This window comes from Thermobia domestica, chromosome 9, assembly GCF_964235325.1.
Source record: "Thermobia domestica chromosome 9, izTheDome1.hap1.1, whole genome shotgun sequence".
In the NCBI taxonomy this organism is placed as follows: Eukaryota; Metazoa; Arthropoda; class Insecta; order Zygentoma; family Lepismatidae; genus Thermobia; species Thermobia domestica.
Window position 1 is genome coordinate 167,306,101 of NC_137462.1, and position 13,009 is coordinate 167,319,109.

At 34.9% G+C, this 13,009-nt stretch overlaps 2 protein-coding genes across 5 annotated transcripts in view; one reads left to right on the forward strand and one right to left on the reverse strand.

Moving 5' to 3' along the window:
• The window catches only part of LOC145695184 (uncharacterized), an 87,799-nt gene extending 80,654 nt beyond the window's left edge, over positions 1–7,145 (reverse strand). The window contains exon 1 of the mRNA XM_081772154.1: positions 6,759–7,145. Coding sequence (XP_081628280.1) covers positions 6,759–6,761 — 3 coding nt within the window. The 5' untranslated portion in view covers positions 6,762–7,145. The remainder of the gene's footprint in view (positions 1–6,758) is intronic.
• Positions 1–13,009, forward strand: part of LOC145695183 (uncharacterized) — a 203,868-nt gene that overhangs the window by 96,143 nt on the left and 94,716 nt on the right. The gene's annotated exons all lie outside the window — the stretch shown is intronic.

Sequence of the window (13,009 nt, forward strand, 5' to 3'; positions counted from 1 at the left end):
TTAATAATTTTTTACAATAAACGAATTGTTTTGCTCAGCGAGAGTTTAACTCAGATTTTTTTTTTTTTTTTTTTTTTAAGTAATAAGTAAAAACTTGTGACTCTTATCGAAAGGTTTAGGTTACGAGTGGAGCGAGCAAGCAAATTTTTACCAAATGTATTTCTTTGCAAACCGACAACAATGTTGATTTAATAGAGCGCCAATACTTTTACGGAGCGCCTAATCTTTTACTTTTTCTACACTTTTCGTTTCTTCTTGCTCGTTGAGCGCCCTTTTGCAATTAGCGCTACCAACTTTTATATAAAGTTACAGAATTCTTTTTTTCATGTCACATTGCTTGTCTGCAATCATTGTTTGAGAATAATTGAAAATAAAATTAAGAACAATGTTGGAATTTAATACTGTTGTATATTGAGTGCAATTAAATACTACTTAGAGAGACTACTAATGTATCTGTAAAACGTTACTAATGACATAGACTAATGAAAATAATGAATTTAAGTTCCATAAATTGTAAACCAGTTGGTTTTCATGTAGGAAACAACATAAAATAGGCCCTACTATACTTACCTATGTAGGTGTATAATTTAGAATAATTGAAGACCTTGGTGCAGGAAGGGAACAGCTCCAATTTTACATTTGGTTCAGAATTGAGTCGAAAGGTTGTTAAATATCAATTTTTTGTACACTAGCCTACAAACATTTTGTAAAGAAAGGCGCTATTATAGAGGTAAAACCTTGCTTTACAAAAATTTTGAAGGCTAAAATACAATAAATTGATTTTTAGTAATGTTTTGTTTCAATCCTGAACCAAATATAAAATTGGAGCTGTCTCCTTCTAGCACCGAGGTCTTCAATTCTCATAAAAAATATAATCGAGGAAATAGTAGATGACACACTGTTGCCAGCTTATGAAATTAATTATCTCTAAACTATTTCTGTCGCATTTTAAGTTCATGATCTAAAGGTCACTAAATCTGAATGTGGAAATTGCAGTTTGCATGAAGACATTAATTAATTTTGTAATTAATTAATTATGTCGTTCATTCATGTTGTTTCATAAATGGTTTCATATTGATAGCCTGTAGAAGATAAGAAGAAAAATATGACTACATAGGCTAAGTAGCGTTTTTGCACATTTTGAACCATACAGGATGCTTTGAGGAAAATAAAAATGAAAAATGGACTGTTTACAGATGACACTTTCTCAAGGCAAAAGGCTAAGTTAATTTTTTTCAACTTCGCCACCCTCTTTTTCATCAACTTCAGATGACATAAGCCACAACAATATTCCCACGCCTATTGGTCTTCCAAAAATCAAATCAAATCAAGGGAAATGTGGGGGAAGAAAAGAAGAGGAAGATCAGTTTTGTGGATCTTGTAGAAGAGTTGTAAATGAAATGTGGGGAACAAGATTGTCCCGAATGGATTGAGCGTGGATTTTCCGACGTTTGATTACATTGTTTGTGAAAAAACGTGTACAATGACACAACTTTCATGTGTGATGATTGAGTAAGTGATTCTAACAAGAACAAAACACTAGAGAAATAGATTGAACATATCACGGACAACAAAAGGTATCACGGAGTAAGCAGAGTATTTCATGCAACACAAATTTAGTATTTTTGTATTTAAATCTACGTAGTAAATAAATTATTATAACTTTTCATTTGTTATAATACTACGAGCGTTTTGAATATTTAACCATTAAGGACTTGAGGTTATTGTTTAACGTAGAATTCGAAATAAAAGTTCAGGATGGATTGATTGAAAATCGATCCAAGATGAGATCGACTTAACTCGCTCCATCTTTCAAGGGAAAGTAAATAAATAAATAAAATCACGATAGCTTTAGTCAAAATGTTCCGATTTTAACTAAATGGTGTACTTTTTGTTCAAAGCTTAGGAATCATCATTAATGTTTAAGCTTGAAATCAAGTTTAGGACGTTTTAATTCACTTCAGTTTTCTTCTGTACGGAAACAACTGTTTTCGAGAAAATCGATTTTTAATTTTTCACCCTCGAATAAACTACAATTATTTCTGGAGTACAAAGAATCTTCGAAAAATCTCCTTACAGAAATTTATAGAAACTTGTTAAGTTTAAAATTTGGTCCGGATACATTGAACGGTATGACCTCTAAGTGAGTCTGGCCAAGGGCGCCTATATCGTGGTTTCCAGGGGGGGGGGGCAAGTATACGCGACATTTCAAAAATAGGTTCAAATTTTGCTGTAACTAATGTAAAAGTTCTATTGGGTTTTCAATATTCCGAAGTACAATTTCCTCTAGGCGGGGCGAGCGTCCCACCTTGTCCCCCTAATGGGCGCCCTTGGGTCTGGCCACTCACTGCTCTTCGAAATATCGTGTACTGTTAACCAAAGTTGGAATGCAATGAAAAAATGAAGAAAATACGATTTTTCTTTAGCATATTAAGATTTTTAATATTTTCACTCAAAGTATTACAATTTCCTATTACGGTTTCCTAAGACTGATTTTCTTTAACGTATTGAGATCTTTATTTTCACCCAAAGTATTATAATTTCCTACTACATTTGTCCAGGACTGACAGACAAAGAGACATTCAAAAATCATTTCGTCGGTACATATCGGCCATGAAACGTGTAAATCCGGTTAATTCTCGAAAACAGTCTTTTTTCACGATCACTGTACCTTCCCTCCTATTGTTGCACGAAAGTGAAAAGGGAAATATTAGAGCAGCAACTTCTTGTTGTTTGTCAAATTTTTGCGTCCGTTGTCAGCACGAAGACTATATATGATGTGGACTTCAGTTTAAGGTTTAATCCGAATCACCCTAATGTGTTCAAGTTTCCGTGCTCCTTCATTGGAAATCGAATCTGGGCCGGGACCCTGTGTACTAGCCACTACCAACAGACAGGAAGGGTATGGAACAGCAGGATTAGCATAATATAATAACTGCTTCCGACAAAACACTTGAATTTCTGAAAACAAGAAATGACTGAATCCATCATCAAATCAATAACAACAAAAATATCCAGACTGCTCAAGGTTAAAAAAATGGAAATAAAAAATCTCTGAGAAAGGATGGACGGAAATAATTTTAAAATTGAATTCTCTGTTTCGATCCACAACCAAATCGAAATTTTGTTTTTGCTTGCAACGAAGGAAACTGAAAGAATTTCTTAAGTGTTTCATTTTTGAACCTATATTTATCTAAACAAATAATTAGGAGTTTCAGGAAGGGGGCAAGTACCCTTCGTCTCTAACTGTGTGCCTGAATTCCACAATTATGTTCTTTAGACTAAGGAATATTGTAATAAATGCAAGTGAATGATTATGGAAAAAATGGTGGAATGCGAATGTAGGAGGAATTTGGGGATCCGAGAAAACTCACGGACAAGATTAATCCACTACGAACTCACTTTTCCTGGGATCGAACCAAAGGTTCTTCTTATCATAGGTAAGTATTGTCCCACCGTACCTTCTGTTAGAGGATAGTTGTCATGTCCTAATTCTGAAAATATATGTCCGTCATTTTATAGTCTTAGTTTCTGTAGTACTACAGCCTGAAGTACTAAAATTACAATAGCGAAATTCCCCGTTAAGTTATTTTATAAATCAGACATAGATACTCAGTTTAAGAGTAGGATCTGAACTACTGTAATGGTTTTGATGCATTCCCCCGGAATCGAACCTAGGACATCCTAGGAAAGGCATGTGCGCTAGCAATTAGACCAGCGAGGATTTGCGCTTATTCTTCAACCGTGTGGAACTCGTAATTCTTTTAAAATTATTCTTTGAAGACATTGTTATATAAATTGGAAAATCAAAAATATTAATATAAGAAAATGCCCACTTCCGCATCAGAAATTGTTAGCCTAGCGTTTTCTGGTGTGATTTTGGGCGGGTCTACAGAATTTTCATTGTTGATTTATTGTAAGGCACCTAGATCTACGTGAATTAAGAAGTAATGAGCTATGTTATGAAATTCAGAAACCATAATTTTCGGAGTCTATGTGCATACGGAATTGGATGTATGCCATCTGGACGGTCAAACCTCTTCATGAACTGGTAACGCCGGTTAGGAAACAAATTGTTGAAATCAAACTACGAAGCTCCGAGATAATCGCTATTGATCAAGGAGCGTCACCATATTTTTGCTACAATATCAGTTCAACTCTTCCTTCTACAGTATTTATTTATATGCCCCAAGAACTCCCTCGTACCTAAGCGGTTAGCGTACGCGCCTTCGGCTTGGAATACCCGGATTTGATTCCCGGCGGGAGCTAATGTAGTTCAGATCCCACGTTAAGCTGCAGGTCCACGTCTCAGATCTCGCTGCTGAAAGGGACGCTAAATTCAAATCAAATCAAATGTATATGCTCTAATACTTTTTTGACAATTTGGAATGGGTCGATCAATTTCAGTTCACTTTTTCCTGGCGTAGAGGAAACTGTGTTTTAAGATATCAGTTCCTTGAGAAGTTATTGACAGAAGAATATGTAGGGTGTGGATGTCCATTTTCAATAGCTGTACTTTAAGTTTGTAGTTGGGAACGGCGGCTCGTTCCTGTAATGCAGTTCTCTTGGAGGCGAGATAATGTGGTAGAGACCAATTTATAGTGAGAGATTTGATATTGCACCCACCAGCCAGTATTTCTTTCAAACTTCCGGTGGTACTTTGATCCCATTTGATTTTTTCCCTGAACAAAATTTTCTGGAAGAAAGGCTGCCACCGACTGCACCGAATTGCAGTCCCGGTCGTGGTTCGAATCTCATGTTAATAATAGGTCATGTTCTTCACAGGCCCGTATCCACGGGGGCTGCTCCCCTAAATTTTTGCTGCCCCCTAAAATTTTCACGGTAGGTGTACAAATGAACTATAATATGGTGATGAAAAATAATATGGTTGGATCAGGCGTCTCTGACTTTTACCGGGCTCCCTCTACATTTTGGGGTTGGCTACGGGGCTAGTCTTTCATAACCTGAATGCTGCGTAAGAACATAAAATCTTAGGTTTGTAACAATACTAGATGTTGCTTAAATTCAGGGGCACACCTAAGGGGGGTCCCGAATACGCCCCCCCAAAAAAACTTCCTAACTCAACATACATTTGTACACTTTCTCAATAAAACTATATTTGTTTAATAGGGAAATGATTCATGTAGCATAAAAATTTGATCGTACACTTCATCTGTACTCTTCTCTTATTAATATATATATATATATATATATATATATATATATCGTCTTTTTGGGAGCAGAATAATACCCGTTCGATACTATATAGACGTACTGGCTTGTAGCATTGCACCCCTCCCACCAAAAATTTCTGTGTGCGCGCCTATTTAAATTTAACACTTTCATGTCACCTGCCTATAGGCCCACTAGTATTAGTCGACCAAACTAGAGCATTTTTCAATGTAAGTTAGCATCTGTTCTTTTTAAGCATCCTCTTTTAGTACTAAGGCAGGCGCGTACCTAGAAATTTTTGTTGGGTAAGTCCAAGCTTTGGAGGGGGGGGGTCCATTACTAAAAGACACTTCGGGTATTATTCTGCACCCGAAAAGACAATAAGTATCGTAATGATAAAATACTTTCAGAAAAAAGTGATAGAACTAGATTGTTTCTCTAAGAGAAAGAGTACAAATGAAGTGAAGATCAAATTTTCATGCTACATGAATCATTTTCCTGTTAAACAAGGGAACAAATGTATATTGAGTTACAAAGTTGTTTTATTCGTGGTGGGCTTGGGCTCGGTGGACCCCCTTTGAGTGCGCCCTTGCACTAAGCCTATACGAAATGTGAACTATAGTTTAACATGGAATCCGAACCACATAATCTACCACTGGAGATCAGGTACATGAGTCTTATTTATGTATTGTTTAACAGTAATGAAATCTTTTCAACGCTACAAGAAATATTTTATGTAGAATTTTATATTGTGTTTCGTGATCGGTTTCAGCCAAACGGACAATTGTAAAATGAAACTTTCACTTGGAGTGATCTGACTTATGCAACTTACAAAGAATATATCATCAAAAAATATAAAAAGAATATGATTTAGTAAGTAGATAATGCCATGAAATATATTAAGAAGTCATCTTACTGAGATATTTTCTCATTCTCACGGTTAAAGAATATATAACAGTTTACGTGACAGTCTTTATAAACGAGTATGAGTATTTTCCATTGAACCGTAACTGCACATGCACATTCCCGTTTGTGAAAAAAAAAAAAAAAATGGGTGCAGTTAAGAGTATTACATCACTTTTATTTAATCATGATATTGTAATGGTATTAATAAATGTTCCTAAGAAGCTTGTATTAATATATTTGAAAAAAGAAGAATTAATGAATAAAAATTAAAATTGCAAACTTTTGCAAATTTTCTCGTGGATGCATTGTTAGTGTTCTCCTGTATCGTGCGAGAGGCCCGTGTTCTATCCAAATGGTTCAGTTCTTACTCAGGCTGTAGATCCGACTCTCACGTGTAACCTTGGTGATGAAATGAAATGATTAGTTTCAAATAAAGAAATAATTTTGTTGGCTGCTTGTGAGTCTATGCAGTTGATAATTATGTGGTCCGTTTTACGCCTCGACATTATAATACCATTATAATAGTGCTAATATAAACTGATGTGGGAATGGAAAAAAATTATAATTATTATCTTTTCTGTTTATATTAATCTTTTTTGTTTATTGGTTTTCACCATAATTATTTCTATTCGTTATGGTATTCTATACGAATAATTTTACCCGGCTTCGAATACACTTACCATAATGTTTAGAACCTTTTGTGATTTCAGTTGAGGATGTCCAAATCATGTGTGTACTAGGTTGCCACTTCCTGAGCCACTGGAGAAGAAAACAATGCACTGCGTGATATCACTCACTCGTTATTATCCGTTAACTAATGTTGAATGAAAACGTATTCAAGCCGCACGACGTACACCTTGCTGCTGGTTTCTGTTGTTGGCCCACTTCTACATGAAGGGGAGAGAGGAGCAACCTCCTTTCGAATTACCACAAAAAGAGGTTAGTTCCTTCCTCGTAATGCCTCTCCTTGAGAATCATGGACGAGAAAAGTTTCGTAACTCTCTTTGCTACGAACCACATTTGCCTACATTTCCAATGTGAAAGCGAAAGAGCCAAAGGTGAAGGATGCCCGTGCATCCGACAGGGAATTTTACAATTGTCTTCAGCAGTCATTCATGGGCATCATTATTGGTACTTCCATGATAAAGTATAGTCATTTTTTCACATATTACGAAATTATGTATATTGTACTTTTTACTAGTAGTTGCTAATGATATGGTAGTTTAATATTTTGAAAAGTCTCTGAAAATAATAATTATAATAATAAAATATTCTAACATTCAGAAACGGACTGCAACCATAGGGCCCACTCTGCTAAATTAAAATAAGGGTCAACTGTAGTAATATGTTTAAAAAATGTATTTGATATTGTTTATATCTTATCAGTTTATCTTCTAATTTATAAATACTGTAGTGTCATATATATTCTAAAAGCAAGAGATTAATTAGAAAAGTTTTTAAAATGTTTAAAAAAGAACATTTCTACCTAACGCATTTACAGTGTATAATTGCCATTATCATTTTAATAGTAAACTCACTCAATTGGAATTCGAGCTCATTCGTGGCTAAGCGGTTAGCGCACGCGCCTTTGGCGTGGGAGACCCGGCTTCGATTCCCGGCGGGAGCTCATGTGGTTCGGATTCCACGTTAATCAGTAGGTCCACGTCTCATATAGCCTCGCTGCTGAACGGAACGTAAAAATTCAAAATCATCATCATCAATTGGAATTCGTCTTTTTAGTTATTTATACTAGCTGAAGCTTCGCTCTCTACACAGCGTATCATTCACATATGAGCATGAATCTCCTTGTCATTACTCACATCAGTACATGTCCCTTTGCAGATACAAATGAAAGACATCTTGATAAAAATCGACAAGGGGTACCATAAAGGGGAGATTTTTTTTCGATTACTTTTACAATATCTCGCACCGTTTGCAAGATTCTGTCCACTTTCCGGTAATTCATGTATAATCAATGTTTTCTCCAAACAAAACACTCCAAACAATATTCATCTTAGACTGGAGAAATTATTATCTTTCATTTCCCACTATCATTTGGCATTATACAAACGCCTGAGAGATATACTACTCCTTCATGTAGTGCTGGAATGTATAACTCATAGGATATGATGCTTTACTTTTTTCAATTTCAACACTTAAAGTGTACCCTTAAAAACGTAACAAAGAAATAACGGCCATGTTGTTTTTAAATATTCAATTAGAACTGGACAATCTACACAAAATTTGGAATCGATCAGTGAAAACGGCACATTTCTAGCACTTGTGATTTGTGAGATCTTATTGTCGAAAGGATTGACGACAAACATAAACTTTTCTTTGGAGACAAACATATAAACCTAGCATTTTAATATATAAACTAGCTGAACCCGCGCCCTCTACACAGCACATCATTCACATATGAGTATGAATCTCCTTGTTATTCCTCACACCTGTACATGTCCCTTTACAGACACAAGTGAAAAACGTCTTGATAAAAATCGGCAAGAGATACCGTAAAGGGGATTTTTTTTTCAATTACTTTTTCAATACTTAACACGTTTGCAAGATTTGAGCCTACTTCCGGTTGGAGTTTTTAATTTATGTATGATCAGTGTTTTCTTTCTTCTTGCATGCAGTATGTAATAAACAAATACATCACACACACAATTAATTACAATGTCAGTGATATATGGTGTTCATTGGGCAAAAAACTCCAAACAATAAAGATTGAACTTAGACTGGAGAAATGGTTATCCTTCGTTTTTCATTACAATTTGGCCATGAAAGAAACGCCTGAGAGATATGCAACTCTTATATACAATGATGTGGTGTTGGAATATATAATGCGTAGGATATGATGCTTTAGTTTTTTAAAAGTTATTTCAACACCCAGTGTACCCGTAAAAATATGATAAAGAAATAATGGCCATGTTTTATAAATATTCAATTAGAACTGGACAATCTACTCAAAATTTGCAATCGATCAGTGAAAAGGTTATCTTTCTAGAGCCTGTAGTTTCCGAGATCTCATTGCCGAAAGGATTGACCACAAACATATAAAGTCCAGAAACGTATAGTTTAAAAGAACTCCAAAGATGGAAGTACAATTCATTTGCATTGATTTTGAAGAAGACTTATTAAAATACAAAGGCTTTGAACAATAATTAAAAAAATACACTTTATGAAAAAGATCTATTTAAATAATTTCTTTAATAATTTATTTAAAGTACAAATACTTTAAAATATTTATCTGTTAAACGTGAAATTACAAATAATCGTAAATCAAAGGTTTGAAATCAAAAGCTATAGGTTGGAAGTCAGGTGTTTTTATTGTTATTGTAGCAGTTTTATAGGTAGATAATAAATATAAACTCCTTTTTTTTTGACAAAAGAATCTTAACATTTTACAAAGTTCAAAGATTAGTCTCATTAGAGAACATTTTCGGTGGCGGACCCAAAAGGTAAAAACTGTGGGTTCAGCCAATACCCAGTTTATGATAGGTATATTATGAGTTTATAATAAACTTTCAAAATATATAAATAAATTATTTTTGTCACTCAAAAAACTGAGGACCTTAGGCCCTCCTGGCCCCCGGCTAGATTCGTCACAGGACATTTTCACCAAGTAAACCCCAATCTAAACTCAGCTTTGAACCAAGAATAATACACTTTAAGTAATAGTTTCTTCCCTTATAAATAAGATCTTACTTCAGAACGGGGCCTCATTTAGGGGGACAATTGTTTTTTTTTTTTTTTTTTTAAATAAATTGTGTACTAATATACTAATTTAAAAATGTGGGACTCTTATGTCGGTGGACAAGCATAATCCGGCATAATCTAAAATGACACTACTATTTCAAATAGATTAAAATTTACTTCTAACGTGCAAGTTACATACGTATATGTTAACCAAGAATCTAACCTAATAGTATTTTCGCGTGACTAACAATGGAGCATGAATTTCGCTAACACTACTTCTGTGTTTGTTTCGTTTTCAATACATAAGTTACTCATAGCTTGAAATATCTACTAAATTCTTTGGAGCTAAATACAAGATTGTTAAAGAAACAACTTCTAATAAACTTCGTCCAAGCGAAGAACGGAAACGAATTCTGATCGCTTTCAAAATTGAGAATATTCGTTCACAGAAATCAGCTGCAGTGCACAAGGTAGACATACTTTATACTGTTTTCCAACTTCGCATTTGCATTCATCTTCCTCATGTGTATTATCGTCCTCTTCTTGTTTTCTTCCTGTTCACTTTTATAACTATATTGCTTGCTGTCAGTTTCATTACTTACAATATCCTGCTTTTAATTGGTTGATTATTCCCTATAATAACGAGCAGATTGGAGTAGTTCTTATCGAATTTGTTGTCTTTCTGATTTACAATAATTAGGGCATTCAAAGCACATTCAGGTTGTTCTAGCGAACTGATCTCATGGAAGCGGGTAGGATCTAGCCAAGCAATATCCTTCATCTGCGTTTCATTGCAAGTAAATCGATAATTTAATTGCTGAATTGCCGTATCTAAACTAACATTGAAAACGTTCATCTCAAAAATGCTTTTAATGAAGAATCGAAAATTCTTGCTTCATCGGGACCCGATCATCTGATCATATTAGCATCGAGCCTCCCCACAACTGTGGCGCAAGACACCAAAATGTTCGAGGACATGATCGTCTCTGAAAAAAAAAAAATAGTGAAATGAAATCTTTAAATTTTACGTCCCTCGATTATGCCGGCTAGGCTAAGAGACGGTGATGATGAGAAACTAAGGAAATGGTGAAATGAACAAAGTGGAGGATCCCGAGAAAACTATGCATACGGTGTTTGTCCACCACAAAGTTCACTTGGTGCGAGCTGGGATCGAACCAAAGATCCATGCACTACTGAGCAACCGCGGTTTCGATTGTCTATGGAACCTTTTGTTGTCAATAAACGTGAATAAGAAAAAGTTTTGCTTTGAAAATTTAACTTTTTTATGCAGATAGAAGTCAATGGGATATAGGTCTAAGTTAGGTAGAAATACCGGATGTATAAAAAAAAATCTAGGGCCGTAGGCTAACTCCGTTATCAGTAAAGATACGAAAGAATAAAAAAAAAAAGTTGTTGGAACTAGGTGGTTTTCGATCTAAAATGGTGGATTTTTTTTCAATGGAACCAGCAGTTTGTGCTGCACATTGAAGTTATTGTCACAGTGCATCCGACTTTTTTTTTTACACTGGCAACTATAGCCGACTCGTCATCTGGCGGTGTCTGACAGTTGCGTGGTCACACTACAACTGATCTGTCGTCATTCAGACTTCTTGAGAGATACAGTATGAACGAGGAATTGCTGCTATTAGAAAGTATTTTATTAAAAATATTATTATAATTTTGGAAGACAATAGAAGCGAGTATGTAAATACAATTTTTCAAGAAAGAGAGGAACATGGCGACTTCACACGATATTTCCAAGGTTGCTGGAGCAGCCACAGAATTTTTTTTCAGTATTTCAGAATGAAAGAGGATACACTTTGGTACATCTAATAGAAGACTCGATCATGAATAGAGAAGCAAAATTATTTTCGACACTAGAAGAACGGCTTTCAGAATTAATGTTATTAATAACATTTATTATTTTCGCATTTTTCGTTATCCTCGGACACTCATTTGGGAACTAACTACATTTACTTGCATTAGCGTAACTGAAAGTTTTCTCGAAGGAGGCATGGCCCCTTTCATATGCAAGATTGTTTCTTTTAGGGGAAAAAAAATCCGGGGGTATTTTAAAAGATAGAGGAGTATATATGTAAGAATATAGGTTTCTCCATATTCTTATAGAGTATTCTTTGACAATTCGCCGGAGGTATTTTTACATTTTCAGGGGCTACTCTTACCAGCTCACTTCCTTAAAGAAACACTGATCTGCAGTACCCCAAAGACGTTGGAAGACACTTTTCCACTCATTACAATGCCAGTGAGTAACGTCAAAGTGGTGATCTCAAAGTTGTTCTAGTTAACATGCTTATACTTACATAAGAAACCATCAACATTGTTTTCATTTTGTTGCATTTGTGGTAAACATAGTGTACATAGATCGTGTATTCATAGAAAGGAATTGGACTATACTTACAGAAGGATGCTAAAACAAAACAGAACAAAACAAAAAAGCCTTCGTAGCTTTCACGCAAATCACGAACATAAGTTACCATTAAAAAGCCAGATACATTACACTTGCGAAACTGAGTTGGAAATATACCTTTCGGCACAGGGCCGCAAAATAAATTAATTTCTTTAAAATTTAAAATGGCCGCAATTTAAAAGGTTCGTGTGATTGTTTTGATTTACAAATTTATTCTTCAACAGCTGTTACATTTGTTAACGAAACAGAAATGAACGTAGAAACACGAAAACTGGAAAGAAAATGAATTATTTGAATTACTGGTACATTTACGATGGTATTCGTATAAACTCTTTAATTTTTTAAATTTTTTACTCTTAAATCCATGTGAATAATCAATTTCTCGCTACGTTGTATCATTTTTGCTCTAAAAGGATTTGAGTATTTTTAAAACGACTCTCAACATTATTATTAACACCGAAGATTGTAGCAGATTGTACAGTTTCCAGTTTTTCTAGAAAGTTAAGGGCGGAGATAGAAACTATTCTTGCGATACTAAATGCATATCAAAAAACATGCTCTCTATCTATCAGTGATGGAATGAGTCGCAAACTCTGTGACCTGTGACCCGGCAGACCATTGGAAGTCAGACCCATGACTCGGTGAACTGGACAGACTCATGATTAGAGTGACCATAATTTTAACAGCTAAGAACGGAACAACTAAAAAATGTAGTAGTGCACCACTATATATATATTGCAAACATATTTAGTGGAAACGAAATTTTTCACTGAATTCGAAGTGTAAACGAATACAACACAAAAC